The sequence below is a fragment of the Ctenocephalides felis genome, unplaced genomic scaffold, assembly GCF_003426905.1.
Source record: "Ctenocephalides felis isolate EL2017-DRISC unplaced genomic scaffold, ASM342690v1 CF-g0.4_SCAFFOLD_01170, whole genome shotgun sequence".
In the NCBI taxonomy this organism is placed as follows: Eukaryota; Metazoa; Arthropoda; class Insecta; order Siphonaptera; family Pulicidae; genus Ctenocephalides; species Ctenocephalides felis.
The window spans coordinates 78,267,980-78,287,620 of NW_020537324.1; the positions used below are offsets into that span (position 1 = coordinate 78,267,980).

The 19,641-nt window shown below is 27.6% G+C and overlaps 1 protein-coding gene across 1 annotated transcript in view; it reads right to left on the reverse strand.

The window, feature by feature from the left end:
- Positions 1-19,641, reverse strand: part of LOC113367672 — a 105,819-nt gene that overhangs the window by 64,955 nt on the left and 21,223 nt on the right. The window contains exons 7-8 of the mRNA XM_026609257.1: positions 15,186-15,389; positions 12,100-12,266 (exon numbers count right to left, since the gene is read on the reverse strand). Coding sequence (XP_026465042.1) covers positions 12,100-12,266; positions 15,186-15,389 — 371 coding nt within the window. The remainder of the gene's footprint in view (positions 1-12,099; positions 12,267-15,185; positions 15,390-19,641) is intronic.

Genomic DNA, 19,641 nt, shown 5'->3' on the forward strand with positions numbered 1-19,641 from the left:
ATAAATAATTTCGACATGTTATTACTGACGTAACAAGTCACAAATAAGAGTATGTTGAAGATTTAATGGAATTCTTAGTAGAAGAATGAATTTTGTTTTTTTGTTAAAAATCTTTGGTGGTGTTTATCTAAATGTTTGATACTGTAAAACTAACCTCCAAATAGCACACAAATCAAAATAACTAAAATAAATCATTTCTACTTCACACCTATTTTATTTATAAGTGCAACTCCATCAGTACCAAATATTTTGAAGTGCTTGATGTTATCTCCTTATAGTTGCCATACAACACAAAATATGTCACCGAGAATAGCTTCAGTAACATTTTAAACGATATAAGTGTAACCTTGCAGTAACACTTGTAATAGGGACTTGGAATATGCCCACAAAATTATCCTAAAAGTTTCGTGATGTATCAAAATAGGCAAATAGAATTTGAACAAACGAGTTTCCAAAAGTCTTGTAAGTCGTAGTCATTATTTGATTTAACTAATTATAAATTAAGACTACCCAAAATAAAAAAAAATAAATTAAAAAAAAATAAAAATAAAAAAATAATAAAATAAAAAAAAATAATAAAAATAATAAAAATAATAAAAAAATAAAATAGAAAAAAATCTCTATGTAATGCCTTTATTATTATTACCAAGTTCTGTAATACTCTTGAATTTTTGTTACTAATGCAGTAATGCCTTAAGGACTATTTTTGCTTGGAATCTATATTTTCAGGTAAAAACTGATGTCACTGCTGCTTGACATAAGACTGTGCGATGCGGGTACCAAAATTGGAACTTCTGATAGAAATCTCATAGTTCTAAGGCAATATTGATGGTGAAGTAGAACAATTGGAAGAATTCTTTTTAAGAAAAATGCAGTAGATGAACAACTTGAAAGTAAAAAGATAAATTAAAATTGAAAGCAAATGCAGGAAAATTGAGCTTTTATCTGTCCAAATCAATTTATACTCATGAGAAGGCTGAAAAAACGCAGAGAATTGAAAGAAAATGCATGGAAATCGAGTTTATTTCTGAGAAAATCATACTATACTGTCTAAAGCTGCGTTAATTTCGAATTTGTAGAATAAATTGCCGAAACCTCTCCTTTCGCCAAAGCTTCATGACGAGTTTGAACAATATTAATTACAGAACAAAGAAAATATTGTCAAGTGTTATTGCCAAGCGATATATACACATTATATATATATATATATATATATATATATATATATATATATATACACATTTGCTAATAATTATTAGTCCAACACGTGTCTCCATTTATTCATTTCAATATAAAAGACAACATTGCATCTTAATTATTGTGACTAATCGATATCAATTAAAACATCGGTAAAACAGCAATTATTATAAGGCATCAGTTATAAACTAGTGGTGTATGATCATAAAGCATATTTCTGAAACCATTTAGTAATAAATAAGCCAAAAATGGCTTAAATGCTAAAAATCTAAATCGAATCTTATATAAAAATGAATTGTAACTCATTCAAAAATCATGAAATTAAAAATGGTCATAAAAAACCTCAGTAAAAACTAATACATTTTTTTCATAATATGAACTTTATATTATTTTATCAGAATGACTGGCTATTAGTTTTTGGCAAAGGTAGGCCTAGTGGTTACGGAGATACAGAGCTGAATGTTAAAAAATGCCAGATTTTGAGAGAACTAAGCGTCCGATTTGAATGATCTAAAAAACTTTCTGCTTGTTTCAACAAAATAATTGCTTTCGGAAAAAAATTGTTTCTAATTTTTTTTTTCAAAAAATATTTTTGTAAAATTGGATAAAAAATTCAAAAAATTACCCAGGCTAAGCACAGTCTAAGCGCCACTCTGGTGCAAATGTTTACCCAAGTGCGTTTAGACTGTTTATGTACTGGAGCACTTTTCCAATTTTGTGAAAACTATTGAAAAATGTGAAAATGCCGCTAAGCTAAGCACAGTATAAGTGAAAATGTCGAACAGAATTATTTGCAAGTGCGTTTAGACTGTGACTGTACGGGAGCACTTTTTCAATTTTGTGTAAATTTGGCAGCTATTTTTTTTTTTTGAAATTGAATTCGAAATGAAATGACGATTGTTAATGTTCTGGAGATAAATTGATTAAGATTTACATTTGATTTGCTCAGATATAACAAGACAGCAAAAATAATGAAAGTTACAGTATTTGTAGTAATAATATATTTGAAAACGTTTAAAATTTCTCGAATATTTCATTACGGTACGGGAAGTTCCAGCAATTTGCCTTAGGGCACGATGCCATGCACCACTAGTTTATATTTGGACTTGACAAGCTATTAATTTCTATGTCATTATTAAATAAATAAAATAAATGTCATCGTTCACAACTTTTTAAGCACTTTCAAACGATATGTCACATGCAAAAAGTTGTTTCGAGATTTGCCTACAGGCAAGTAGCCGTAAGACTTTTTTTTCTAATTATTGGCAAAAGCACGTGGTTACAATTTCAAATCTTTATTAGATAATTGATAACGCTTTTTTATGTTTTCAAAGTTATCGCAAAATCATTATAAATAATAAAGCCGTCGTAGATATCGATTTTTTGTTGTAAAATATTATCGATAATTTGTTATGATCGATAAGACTGTGTGTTATGCATTGTGTTGAAAGTTGCAAAAAATTATCGTAAAATTGCAAACACTTAAAGCAAACAATGGAATTTATGGTATACATGTTGAAGTATAATAATTTTATATTTTGATGTTTTTCAAGAATTTCTAAAGCCTTTATTTTATTTATTTTTTGTTAAGTAGTAGCTTTTAGTTCCTAAATAAATAGTAATAAATAGTAGTTTTCAGTTTCTTTAAGAATCGTCATGAATATACATAATTGCCCAACCGTCATAAAAAAAACTATGCATAGGAGTTCCGAAAATTGATTTGCGATCCATTGATTTTTACTATGAATTTATCTTATGGTAAAAATTATTACCCCCGATTCGTCCCTGTACAAATTAATGCGTAACTTTGTTACTATGCATCGTCAGAGAAACGTGATTAAACTACGATATCAAAATACACAACAATGTCGCAGACGAAATAATAATAAATAAATAGTCCCATTATAAATTCAAAGGAAAAATACTACACTGTACTATATACAGTGCAGTACAAACAAAATTTCACAAATAATAATAAATAAATCTAAATGCAGGGGAAATGAGAGTGATGTACTATATATAGTACACATAAAAATAAATACAATTATAAATTTACACGTGAAATATTTTTAATAAAATTGGTAAAATTGCCAGTGAGCCACACCTATTTCATACAAAATGTTATCAGAAGTGTAATCGTCGGTGACCTGTTTTGTGTTGTATGGAGATAAGGGTAAAGGGAAAATTCGAATGTGTGTTATGTATAGTATAAATAAATGAATATTAGAAAATTTTGTATAATTGCACGAATTATAATAAACTGAATGTAAAAGGAATGCTGTACTATATATATTGTACACATCGAAAATAAATAAATACATACATATGGAATATTTCAATCGAAAATAGTAAAATTGCACAAATTGTTGCAGACTGCGTGTCAGCATTGAGTATCGAATAACGTACAAAGATCCATTTCGTAAATATAAATAAATAAAAACATATTTATATATATATATATATATATATATATATATACAATTGTTTTCTGTGCAGCTAATATTTTTAGGTTATGCATTTAGAACTAAAAGAAATGTTTTTTTCTTCTACTCCTTCTCAGACATATTCAACAATCAATAAAAATATCCATTAATAAATTTATTTTTACATTGCCTACGTTTCGATAAGTCAATTCTTATGCATATTATAATATAATTTATATAACATATTTAATTTTTTATAATATTTTGATTTTGATTAGATTGCTTTGCACACGTTTGAACAAATGATATTTGTCTTCTTCAGTGTAAGACAAGAATAAAAATTAATTAAATATAATAAAAAAAATATGTATATTTTTGCATTTAATATTTATCACTCAAAAATGCCTATGGAAATATAAAAAAACTAAATGCATATGGATATAAAAATGTCCATTCCTTATAAATGCACATAATATTTATTGCAAATGTGTAATAAAAACATTTAATCTTAAAATATTAAAAAAATGTTTTAGCAAAGTTCATAATAAATCATTAGCACTGATGATGGTAAAAATACTAATCAAAACGCAAGTACAATAAAAAATTATAACCTTATTATAACATATTATTAAATCTTTAAACTTTATTTCCAATTAATAATATAAAAAATAAATCCCATTAAGGACAAACGCTGATGATGGACGAGAATTACTACGAAACGTTTAAAATATAATTATACAATATTTGCAAAAAAAATTAAACTTTTTTTTAAAATATGTATTTTTGACATGAAACATTGCAAGAATTAAAAGAAACCATTTTAGAATTTTTGAATATTTTTTTTAAGAATGACACATATCAATTGTCGAAACGTATATGAATAACTGTTAATATTTAATTATTACATACATTTATGTGTGTGTGTGAGTATGTTATATAGAAAATAATGCAAATATTAATGGAATTATTGGATGGAATTATTTTGGGAAAACATATAACATGTCTCGATGAGAAGAGTCCTGTTTTGAAACTTTTTCATTTATTTTATTTTAATTTTTTGAGATTTATTTTAATTTAATAGTTTTTAAAAGTCGTGCTTTGTAACTTGTATTGTAATTGGTGCACTTTTTCTTCAAATTATTTGACAATAAAACATTTTACTTCAATAAAATAGTATCAATTATTGGATCACGCCCAAGAACAATTTTATTATTGTTATTATTATATATATATATATATATATATATATATATATATATATATATATGATACAGTTTTGCAGCCACAAGTCGAAAAATAAAACAAGAACGTAAATATAAATCTTATATATATATATATATATATATATATATATCTAAAAATATATTCGCCTAATAATAAGGATATACATAATTTTTGTTCAGAAAACATAACCTAAAAAAACAGCTGTGCAGAAAACCATAAATATATACATATATACGTACATACATACATACATACATACATACATACATACATACATACATATATGTATGTATATAAATTTTCAAATAAAAATGAAAAATTTCATCAAAGTTTACAAACGTCTCGACATTTTACTACATGTCACTTTTCAGTGAACAAAGTTGCACAATTTTTTGACATTAAAAGAAAACTCGTGTCATTATAATAAATAAATAAAAATAAATAAAAATGGCATAATAAATAAAGATAAATTGTTAATAACTTGTTAATGGAATTTTTAAGTTAATAAAAGTTTTATTTAGGAACATAACCTAAAAAATTAGCTTTACAGAGAACCACAAATATATACATATATACATACATACAAAAATATATACATATATACATACACATATATACATATATACATATATATATGTACATACATATACACATACATAATTACATACATACATATATACATATATATATATATATATATATATATATATAATATATGTATATAAATTTTCAAATAAAAACCAAAAATGTCATCAAAGTCTACAAACGTTTCGACATTACTACATGTCACTTTTAGTGAACAAAGTTGCACAATTTTTTTGGCACATTAAAAGAAACTCGTGACATTATAAAAAATAAATAAAAATAAATAAAATTGGCATATTAAATAAAAATACCATTAACAATTTATTTTCAAGTTAATAAAAGTTTTATTTAGGAACATAACCTAAAAAATCAGCTTTGGAGAAAACCACAAATGTATACATATATACATACATACATATATACATATATACACACATATACACATACATATACACATACATATACACATACATAATTACAGACATATATACATACATACATACATATACACATATATACATATATACATACATACATACATATATATGTATGTAAATTTTCAAATAAAAAATAAAAAAAAATCATCAAAGTCAACAGACGTTTCGACATTACTACATGTCACTTTTTAGTGAACAAAGTTGCACAATTTTTTGACATTAAAAGAAAACTCGTATCATTATAATAAATAGATAAAAATAAATAAAATTTGCATATTAAATAAAAATTCCATTAACAATTTATTTTCAAGTTAATAAAAGTTTTATTTAGGAACATAACCTAAAAAATCAGCTTTGTAGGAAACCACAAATATACACATATATACGTACACATATATACATACATACATACATACATACATATACACATACATACATACATACATATATACATATACATATATATAATATATATATATACATACATATACATCTATAAATTTTCAAATAAAAATCAAAAATTTCATCAAAGTTTACAAACGTTTCGACATTACTACATGTCACTTTTCAGTGAACAAAGTTGCACAATTTTTTTGACAAGAGTAAAAGAAAACTCGTGACATTAATATAAAATATAATAAAAATTCTATTAACAAGTTAATAAAACTGTATTAACAAGTTAATAACAAATTATTACTAAATTAATGAAAATTTATTATCAAGTTAATAAGAATTTTATTACAGTTGTGTCCATTTTGTCCAACTTTGACAGAAACCTTTGATATAAACTAGAACTACAAGAAAATAATGTGTATACTTATTAAGACATACCTATAACTTTGTACTTTCCAAAATAATTATGCACACACACACACTTTATATTTTACTTATTTTAATAACAAATCACTTCCAACACTTTAAGCACTGAATACTATGAATACTTTGCAGGTTATGTACACTTAATTATTACACACAGAACTTTTACTTTACCGACTCCATCATGTGCAACAATTTTAAAACTCGACTTTAATAAAACAAGATGCTCCTTCTTCGTATTTTAATAGAATGGAAAGAAATAATGTACAGAGTAATGGATGGATGGTTGAATGTGTTTAGTGTTTTATGTTTGTGTAAAGAGTGTGTTTTTCCATATGGGGACGACGACTAGTACTGGCTGATAGTATTTGTACGAATGTGTAATGGTGTGTTTTATATTTGTTACGAATGTGTAATGGTGTGTTTTTTGTTTGTGTGCGTAAACGAGAGATAGCGACTCGACTGCTTCGACTGACTTCGTGTCGCGCGCCATCTTGGCAACAGCGTTACGAACTGACAACAGCCGATGTAAGGCCGCTGTCACACCGAGAGGATAGTGGATTTTTGAAGTGAAACTTTTTTAGGCACAATTTACATGTACTATTTTCTGTACCGTCAGATTTTTAAATTAGTGTTGTATTGCATGGTGCCTTAAGGCAAATTGCTGGAACTTCCCGTACCGTAATTAAAAATTCAAGGAATGAAAATAATCAATAATTGTTTTAAATAATTTCAAATAGATTATCTTATAAACAAAAATGAATCGCAAAATGTCTTGGTAAGCGCATAACTCAACAACGCCTGGACCAATTTGGCCAATTCTTGTTTTTAAATGTTCGTTGAAGTCCAAGAATATTTCTTACGCCGAAAAAATCAAATAATTGCCGGGAAAACCCTAAAACCAGCCCTTTTCTTTTTCTCATACAAACGTCTTCTAAGTAAAACGTAAAATCAATTTGAACTTTATTGCTATTATATAAAGTTCATATTAAACTACAAGCACTCATTATATACTCCTCCTAAACGATTATTCGGATTTTAATAAATGTTTCTGAAGTTTGTTAAGGAAATTTTCTAAGTACTGGGATGTATGTGCAATATTGTAGAAATAAATGAAAAAAATGCAAAAAGCGACATGTCATTGTTTAAAGCAGTTTTACATTTAACATCGCTCATATTATAGTAAGAGTAATTTAAAAAACAATAATTATTATTTTTAGGTAAACGGTAAATATCAGTATACTATATTAAAAAAATTTAAACATATCGGGTCATCTAGTTTGTTATAAATATATAGGGTTGGGGAAAAAGAAATCCATTATTTTTTACTTTTATGAGAGAGCCATAATGAAGCTACCATTAAAATGGCAACAAATTATAGAACAATATGGTGCATATTTGACCTAAATCGGACAATGCAAAACATGTAAAATAAAGTCTTGAAGTTCACGTAAAAATAATTCCCCAACCCAATATATTGTAAATTTATAAGTGCTTATTAAATTGGGCGACGAGCGTATTCTACAAATAACTCATGTATATGTTTATAAAAAATTTGTTCTTTTTTTTTGATAAAATTTAAAAATTTTTCAAACTTTTGTAAATTTTTTAAAAGTTCGAAATTTTTTGGAATTTTTTGAAAATTTGAAATTTTTTGAAAATATCTGTTTTTTTTTGAAAATTTCGAAAAATTTTCAAATTTTTCAATTTTTTGTAAGAAATCGTTTTTTTTTAATTTTGATATTTTACGAGATTTTTTTGAGAATGATGAAAAATTTCGAAAAGTTGAGTTTCTGAAACTCAAAAATTTTCAAAAATACGAAATTTTTTGTGAAACTATTTGCACACCGTTTACCCCAGCAAAATATTTTTCAAATTAATCTAATCGAATGATCCGCCCTCTCAAAAATTGCATAACCATTTTTACACCCTTTGCGCTCCAAAACGGGATGATGTGCCTTTTGAAAAAAATGCATCGCTATCGAGTACGAACCGAATGATTTTTTAATCATGCAAATCGGTTATTCCATACTGTCGAAAATGTTGAGGACATTTATTTGAACCATATACTTGAATTTTAAAGTTAAAAATCTTGGTACGGAACCCAAAAAAATTTACAGAAAATGTGTACACATTATTAAAATCTCTATAAAATATATGATAATTAGATGTACATATATCCAATGAACATTTTTGACCGCCAAATGCCATTTTTTAACCTATTTTCATTAGATCTCCGAAACGGCTAAACCTGCCTTCATGAAAATTTGATCAGTTCTTCATCTTGTTAATACAAGTATAATGTTTTCTAAATTATTCAAATCGGACGCTCCGTTCTTCTAAAAACTGAGTTACCGTTTTTGGCGCTTTTTGCCCCATATCTTCATATCAGGCTAGACCTGCCTTCGCCAAAAACTAATCAGCTCGTCTCCTTATCAATACGAATCGAATGTTTTTTGAATTATTGAAATCGCTTCATCCGTGTTCCCGAAATCGTTGACGAAAATTTGTATCCGCACACACACACACACGCACACACACACATACACCCACATCCCAGTCTGGGATGCATAAAGGCATTTCCTTCGCTATACAAAAAAAACACACACACACATATACATTCATTTTTCTAAGGTATGCCAAAATGTTCAGAGATTTTGAAACGTAAAGATATATAAAGAATTTCATTTTCGATTTTTTTGCGATTACTATAACTTACCCTACGGGAAGTTAAAAAATATTAATAAGACTTTCATAAAAGAAATGATTTTCTTTGAAAAGTTCTAATATCCTATGGGCGCTGTCACACCAGACGGTAAATAGAAATGATTATTTTTTACTTATTTTTTGCTAATCGTGAGATAAGATAATTTTCTTTGACTTTACAATCATTTTCAATATAAATCTACCATCATATAAAAATACAAATACACATAATATTTCTTCAGTTGTAAACAATAGACTATGATGCATATGTTAAAATGGATAATTCAATTACAAAACCAACAATAAACAAGTTTTACATAGGAACAAATTATTTAAATGTTACAACCAAAACCCAATTCCTCTATGAAAGATGAAATGATAGAAAATTGGGACCTCTACGAAAAAGTGCTGAAATATTCTTATGAGAAATTGACACAATTCTCATCTGAATTACATTCAGTATTATTTTTTTAATCAGCTTAGAATGTTCGTTATACTAAGATAATAAATATCCGAAAATAGATCCATTACCCATAACAATTTTTTTCAGTAGAAACAACAAAGAAATAGTTATTTTATAGTTGATTCTATTTAAACAAACTGGTATAAGCTTGTTGTAAGATTCAAGAATTCTCTTAGATTTTACAATGAGGTCACATAAAAAAGTGTCTCAAGTGACTTAAGTGACTTAAGTAACATCAAATATACCCTAGCCTAAAGTGTAACTTGACACCTTTTGTTCCAATCGTCTTATATTACTATAATCTGTGTCTTTTATCTAACAAATTTCTTATTATCAACTTCTCAGTATTATGTGTTCCACTTACACTTTTGGCTTTCTAACAACTATTCATCCGTCAATCATTCATTTTTCCTGAAAATCGTCAAAATTGGCAAAAACATTGGCCAAGTGTAATTATCTTTAGATATGAAATCATCAAGTGATTCGTGACAATTGCCAGGTGCTTGTTTTTGGCCGCTTCGGCTGCCAAAACGAGGACAGACAAAGGGTCATAAATTTTAATCTTATTCGTAGGAATAACGATAATAATTATAAATGATATATATATATATATATAATATATATATATATATATTTAGGTGGTCCTTAATATGGATATTTTCGTTTTTCTTTGCTCCCAAGGGCTCAAATGGTTCCAAAGTAATAAAAGAAAATTCTCAAAAAGTTTTAGCTCTTAATATTAACATTTAGATAGTCCGCAAATCAATTAATAGATTCGTATATTCGTTATTAACATATGTCATTAAGTAAATTCTTGCGCCATCTATGATAGCATTAGTGAACTCCAATATTACGACACTTAATAATATTCATAAATAAACTTACCCTCTAAATATTGCTTCAATATTAAATTATAGAAAATTGTAATTTGTTATTGCTTGATTTTTTTAAAGTGTAATATATAATTTGAATGTTTTAAATTTTATTAGGCGTATTATAATAGTTTATTACTAACGTGTAAATTTATGTTCGAATTTATTCATCAAACTACTCGTATGAGTTAGAATTGATCAAAATTATTTTTTTGTTTTATTTTTTAATATAACAATGTTAGTAACAAAATTTTGGATTCAGAAAAATACATTGTGAATATGATATTTGTATAGTACTCGATGAGACCTTTCATTTGATACCCCACATGCCATATTTGACGTGACTTGTAGTTTGGCAACCCATTGGTCCACTTTTTATTATATCTCTTGTAACTTTTGAACCGACGTCTAAAATAAATGTAATATTCAGCAAATTTGTGCTAAAGTCCATTGTATATAATACTGTCTTATGTAGAAATCTTTCACCTAGTCCGTCTACTTGCAAATTTGCAAAAAAATATACTATTATATATCGAATGAATGTTTGGTACGGAACCCTATTGATCTATTGAGTTTGTGAATATGATTTTTGTATAGTGCTCGTTGAGACCTTTTATTTGATACCCCACATGCCTTATTTGACATAATAACATCTTAACCCTTATAGTTTGGCAACCCATTGGTCTACTTTCTATTATATGTTTTGTAACTTTTGAAACGTACGTCTAAAATTAATGTAACATTCGGCAAATTTGTGCTAAATTTAATTGTATGTAATACTGTCTTATGTAGAAACCTTTCACCAAGTCTACTTGCAAATTTGCAAACAAATGATATTAGATATCGAATAAATGCTTGGGACGGAACCGTATTGATTTATTGAGATTGTGAATATGATATTTGGATAGTGCTCGTTGAGACCTTTCATTTGATATCCCACATGCCATATTTGACGTAATGACATTTTGACCATTATAATTCAGCAACTCATTGGTCCACTTTCATTGAACACTTAACCTCTAAGTAAATCCATGTGGGCTGTTTAACAACATATTTATCCATCACGGCATCAAAATTAATTTTGCACAAAATATTTGTTTAATTGGTGATTTTGACACTCAAATTATCAGTAATAAATTTCCATCAAAGTTACAAGTCTGCTATCACAGATGACGCAAGAATTTACTTAATAAAAAATATACGAAACTTTTAATTGAATTGCGGACTATCTAAATGTTAATATTAAGAGCTCAACTTTCACAGAATTTTCTTTCATCAATTTGGAAGCATTTGAGCCCTTGGGAGCCAAGAAATTCAAAAATATCCATATCAAGGACCACCCTTAAATATGCATCTGTTATAACTACTTCACTGACCTCATCGTCGAAATCCCAGGCGTCGTCGCCTTCTTCCAGGGGCCTCGGCGAAGGCGATCTGCTTCCTGCAGGATAATAAGGAGTTTGGCAAGGAGGCGCCGCCGATTCTTCGGGAATCACCGCAAACCGCCCTCTTTTTATGTAAGGGGACGGGGGGCCGTACGTAACTAGAAAGAACAAAAACATATTAATAGTTAATATTATTAGTATTATAGATAAAAGAAGTATAAAAAAAACCTAAACACGTTCACTTTGGCATTGTGAGGATTTTAATTGTTTACGTGTTCCATAGAGGCGCCACTGGTTGTAGCAAGTAAATTCACCACTAGGTTCAATTATAGATAAGATTTATTTGAATATATAATACAAAAAAAGAGTGCGCGTGAGGTTCACACGCGATTGAAGTAAAACTTATTTGCTACTGTACAAGATGCCATTTAAGCAAAAATAAATACATCATATTACAATTTTGAATAGTGTTTATTAGTAATATGGTAACACTCGTAATGCACACATTTATTATTGTCAACCATTATACACATTAATATAATGATAAATTATAAATTATATATTTATAATAGCATTGAAAATATGTATAATATTTAAAAACAAGAATGTAATTAAAGTCATACTTCAAATATGACATGATCGGTTTGTCATTGTAATTAGGATTTAGAAATGAACCTTTATTAGAGAAATGAAGTAATTGCTGATTAATAAATTCTGTAATATGTTAAACAACGCGCCTAAACAAATATTATTTTTGCAACTTTACTCATCATGTAATAATTGTGTGTGAAGAGCTTCATGTAATTAAAATTAACATACATTCATTGACTGATGGTATTTTTTTTTAATTTTCCGCTGGTGATATAATCTCATTCTTTGAACAGCTGTAAAATCTATTTTGCCTAAAAAATATTTTCCATTTCATTAAAAAAATAAAAATAGATCGTAAAATGTGTTGGTAAGCGCATAACGCCTGGACCAATTTGGCCAATTATTTTTTTAAAATGTTCGTTGAAGTCCAAAAATGATTCTTACGGCGAGAGAAAAACGAATAATTGCCGGGAAAACCCTAAAAACAGCCTTTTCTTTTTCTCATACAAACGTTTTCTAACTAAAACGTAGAATCAATTTGAGCTCTAAAGCTATTATATAAAGTTCATATTAAATTACAAGTAATTTACAAGAATTACACTCACTGTATACTCCTTCTAAACGATTGTGCGGATCTTGATAAATCTTTTTGAAGTTTGTTAAGAAAATTTTCTAGAATCTATGTGATTATAAAGTACTGCGATGTATGTATTGCACATTGTAGAAAAAAATCGAAAGATTGCAAAAACGACATGTCATTGTTTGCATTGAAAACAAATGAAAATTATCATTGCCAAAATTTCAATTTACTTATGAATCTAGACATTATTAGAATATGTATAATAAATGTATGATTATGAATAAGAAAAATGAAATGTTTACATCATTATTGCCAAAAAACCGGCTGAGATGTGCCAGAAATTCAAATAATATAAGATACAGTATATGTATGGTAGATTTAATGATACACATATAAACAGGATATGACAAATTAATTCACTTAAAATATGAAATTAAGTATTAATAAGGGCCGGTCCTACCTTTAATGCGATGCATACGAAAAATACGAGCGCACGCCTTAGGGGGCGCCACACAAGATTCGGATATTAAATTTTCAATATAGTTTTTTTTTTACAATGTATAATTTCTTTTGCTAATCTTTCCATAATATTTTTAAAATTCGTAAAAATTTCACTTTATAACAACAAATGGGAATGTAAAGATGAATACATACAATTCGGCCCTCACGATATCGATTAGGAGAAGTTTAAGATGCAATTTTGGATATCTTAAATAATAAAAAGTTAAATTAATTCAATCCAACATGAAGTACCAGTGTTATGTTATGGTTATGGTTATGTTATACCGTTTAAAAGACTTTAATTTCCAATACAGTGTGAGAATTGAGACTCATCATTTTATTTAAAGCAGTTCTACATTTAACATCGCTCATATTATAAATGTATATTCATTTTGGCGTGAAGAGTAATTTAAAAAACAATAATAATTATTTTTAAGTAAACGGTAAATATTAGTATATTATAATAAAAGAATGTAGACATGGGTACAGGACAACGTCTGTCGGGTCATCTAGTATATAATAATTTTTTTAACGTTGAAAGTATGTGTTTATATTAGATAATCAAAAAAGTTCTTAGTGATGAATTTATGTACTGTATATATATTCATTATAGTAGAACCTCGTTTATCCGGACCTCAGTTATACGGATTCGCAATTATCCGGACTACCAACCGCGACTAATTTATATACTACCTACAATTCGAATTTTTACAAGATTAATGCTGCAGTTTAGTATATGTATGTAATCTAAGAAAATATATTTGTACTAGGGTTTGTTCGGAATAGAATAAACTCGGAGTTTTGTTTAATTATTTCTAGAATTAAAATTTACATTAACAATTATGTATCAATATGTATCTAATTTTTTCTTTATTTAATTGAAAATTAAAAGCTTTTTATTTAAAAATGTATTATTTTTATTTATTCAAACTCTTTTATTTCACTATCATAAAAATATTTATAGTCTATATGTGAAAATAATGCATAAATAACGAATAATTCAAATAAATTTGTTTACTTTTCATAAAATTGAACATTAAATAAATTCGGTCAAAAACTGCTTTAAATCACACTAAATTTGCCGATATTTTTTTGTTTTTACAGAATATTCGAGTAAAAATTGATTTTTTATATAAAACTTGAAAACCGGTTAAACCGGTTTTCTGGAAAATTTAAAATTCGAAAACCGGTTTTCTGAAATGTCGGTTTTTGTATAAACCCTAATTTGTACATACATAACGAAGTTTCAATTTCTTAATAAACGTTGATCGTTGATAACTATGTATATATTTGTTATTTTTAATAAATACACAACATTATTCTTCATACATTTGATTATCCGGTTAATCGAGATTCTACTCTATTTATTTCTCAGTAAGGTTTCGAACCTTCATTATCTACTTACAGTTCTGTTGGTACAGCGGCGCCAAGCGGTACATCCCCGAACCGCTGCCGTCGAACGACGAGAAGTTGTCATGTTTGTCGACGCGAGATGTCCCTCCTATCGCGGAGGCGCCTCCGCCACTGGAACTCGAAGACACTTTGAAGCGCCCCCGTACCGTCGTGCTCCCGCCGGAGGCCCCGGACTCTTCGGTCCCATTTCCACTGGCTAAAAGAAACAAACTTTTAATTCAGTTCAAAGACTATATATTTCAATATATAAGAGTATGTACATTGCATTTTATAACATGGTTTATTACTTTTACTAATTATAATAGACTAATTGCAAGATTCATGTTGTTTTTCAAATTTTATATTTTCTTTATACACAAACCTTCCTTCTACATGAAGGTATGGAACCAAATTTTTATAAAAACTATTTTATTAACTTTCCGTAGGGTAAGTTATTGTAATGGGCCGAAAATCGAAATTGAAAATTTTCACATTTCTCGACGTTTTGAAGGTTTCTGAACATTTTACTGGCATACCTCAGAAAAAATGAATGTGTGTGTGTAATATATTTTAAACAAAATAATTTGCAATTCAGTTTATATAATTCTAATAAATATTACACAATGTTACAATATTAATAATAATCTATTTGAAACCATTCAGTATTCCTCGAACATTTTGTTACGGTACGGGAAGTTCCAGCAATTTGCCTTAAGGCACGATGCCATACACCCCACTAATTTTTTATTATTTTTTTATAATGTATGTTTACGTTTATTTAATTACTTTTTAATACATATTAACTATCAGATGAAAATTCATATACCATTTACCACAAATAAATTAGAAACTAGTGGTGTATGGCATCGTGTCTTAAGGCAAATTGCTGGAACTTCCCGTACCGTAACAAAATGTTCGAGGAATTTTAAACGTTTTAAAATATATTATTACAAATACTGCAACTCTCATTATTTTATTGCTATCTTGTTATATCTGAGCAAATCAAATGCAAATCATAAATCAATTATTACGTTAACAATCGTCATTTCATTTCGAATTCAATTTCAAAAAAAATAGTTTCAAAAAAAATAATTGTTAATAATAAAATATAAATAAAAAATTGAAAAAGTGCTCCCGCATAGTCACAGTCTAATCGCATTTGCAAATAATTCTGTGCGACATTTTCACTTATACTGTGCTTAGCTTGACGGCATTTTCACAGTTTTCAATAATTTTCACAAAAATGGAAAAGCGCTCCAGTACATAAACAGTCTAAACGCATTCGTGTAAATATTTGTACCAGAGTGGCGCTTAGACAATGCTTAGCCTGACTCATTTTTTGAATTTTAATCCAAAATTACAAAAAATATTTTTGAAAAAAAAATTTAAAACAAATTTTTTTTCCGAAAGCAATTATATTGTTGAAACTAGCAGAAAGTTCTTTGAATCATTCAAATCCGACGCTTAGTTTACGCAATTTTTTGCACATTTAACTCAGTATCTCCAAAATGGCTGGACCCGCTTTTGCCAAAAACTAATTACCTATTCTCCCAATCATTACAAATTGAATGTTTTTTGGATCATGCAAATCGGATGATCCGTTCTCTCAAAAACACACGATTTTTAGTTTCTACACACTTTGCTCCGTATCTCCGAAATGGCTGAACCTGTCTTTGTCAAAAACTAGTCAGAACATCTCCTATCAATAGGAATCGAATGTTTTTTGAATCATTCAAATCGGTTGATCCGTGCGCCCGAAATCGTCGACGAAAATTTGTCTCCACACACACACACACACACAAATCAGTTTTTTCTGAGGTGTACTAAATTATTCAGAAACCTCTGAAACGTGAAGATATGCAAAAATTTTCATTTTCGATTTTTGGCCCATTACTATAACTTATCCTACGGGAAGTTAATATGCAAATTTATTTTATATAGTTATTGAAACAAAACTTATGAACTGCTACACATAATATCAAATAATCCAAGTTTGAATTCAAATTATAAATATAAATATAAATCCAGCAATTTTTGAAAATAATCAAAATTTATAAAATTATATAAAAAACTACCTTGAACAATGATTTTCAGCCAATCGTCGAAATAAAAGAAAACAAATAAATACAAAATTTATTTATAATATACGTTTCGACACAGATTGTTTGCCATCATTCAGCAAATTCTTTGTTAACAGTATCAAAAAAATATTTACAAGTTTAAAAATAAATTTAATTTATATTTAAAAATAATTAAAAGATATACATACCACCAGAAAAAAAAACATTTTTTGAATAAATACATATACAAAAACCAATCATATATTACATATAAAATAATTATAGAAAAATAAAAACAATTTACTGAACATGTTACTGTTAACAAAGAATTGCAGAATGAAGGCACAAAATCCGTTTTATAAATAAATATTTGTATTTATTTGTTTCTTTTATTTCGACGATTGGCTGAAAATCATTGTTAAATACGTCTCAACGCAGACAAAAAATCTAATTATTATATAATAAATTATAAATTATCAGTACATATATGTAGACAAAATCAAGACAATATCAGTTGTTATCGAGTGTCCCACGCGAAACCGGGGCGGGGATTTTGTCACCAACCTAGATCTACCCTTCGTTTCAGGTTACTGACAAATGAGTCGTACCGGTTTCCCTTGGTACACCTAATATACACATAATTTCATCAGTTGAATTATGTTGTTAAGACTTAAGACACTTTACTACCCTTTGCGGGCCGGGTATTGGTACCTGGTTTAGGATGTCATTCAACTGCGGGTGCGGGTATTTTCGGGTACTCGCTCGGTACGCTAGATGCGAAGAGCGAACGAAATTTCTTACTATGAGCGGTTGCAACGCTAGTTTTATATTTATTATAAAACTATAATAAAATTATAATTTATTCTTTAAAATTATTTTCGATACGTAAATACGTATATATTACATAAATATATGGTATTTTATTAAGACGATATGTTTTACGTCAGCATTTTTGGTAAACAAACTATTTCTTTTAAACTATATTACCATTTATATATTTTGCTATCTTTGTATTTATTGCGTTCGATAATTCATTAATTTAATTTTCAAATACAATGTTAAAAATAAGCTATTACATTTTTACAAGCAATCGAACGTAGCTTATAAAATCATATTATTATTTATGTAATTAACTATTAGGTTTGTCACTAATTTATACACCATAAAAATTAATTTCGTATAATATTAAAAACAATCGAATTTTCAACGTAAAACTCTAGATTGTATATAGTATGATTATAAGTGATAAAGGTACTTTATACATGATTGGAGAATGGAATTACTTTGTCTAATTACGTACCTGGCAACAGGTAATTTTATCAAATACAGTATCCGGCGAATAATAAAACTAATTCATTAATTTACTGTTGAATGACGAATTTTCGCAATGTTTTTATGGATTAGAGGTAATTTGAAAATGTATGATATCGTATTTTATTATCCAATTTCTTTTATTTGAAAGAATTTATGGAATTAAATGTATTTAATAACCTGTTACTTCCTATTACCTAATAAATCTTCAAATTTATATTTAAAATTTAATTAAAAATATTTATCATATTTAAAACAAGCATTTAAGCAAAAATAGTAAATATAGTATTCTGATTAGAATGGCTTGCGAAGCAAAGTCAGGCTACATATGCAATTTAAAATTTACTATGAAAATGGCAATAGTTTAGAGAAATATTAGATATATTAGAACCTTATTTAAATTTGTGGCATCATGTATACATGGACATTTTTATAATAGTGTAAATACAAGTTTATTATTACTACAAAATAAAACTAGGATTTGTGGGACTATAAGAACAAACAAGGGCCTTCCTAAAGAATTTAAAATTTTGAAACTTAAAAGAGAAGAGACAATATCTAGAAGACGCCAAGAAGTTTGTCGCAATGCTTCAAAAAGAATAGTCCAAATGATTTCTACAATTCTAAACTTATTGCGTAAGAATGTGTAGTGTATAATCGTGTAAAAAACCTACCTATAGCAAACTTTTCTTTGTATTTTGATTAATTGATTTTTATGATTAAATTCATTTTTTTATTTCAGAGACTAAACTTATGAGTAATTACGTAAGAAAACGTATAGAAATTTTTTCTGTGTATTTTGTTTTAATTTTTAGAATTAATTACATTTTTCATTTCATTGCCTAAACATATGTATCATTGCGTAATAATATTCAACTTTATTTGCAAATATTTACCTTCAGTATTGATAGTTTTACCTCATAATAAGTTAATATTATAGTATTTACTACACGTATGAATTTAGGCAGTAAGTATTGTAAGTAAAAGACTGTGCTTTCATCCCTGCTTACGCATTCGCACCGTTGTAAAAACCCCGCTACGGGTACAAGTTAGCCCGAAATCCTATCCGCCGAAAGTGTGTTAAGATAAGTCAAATAA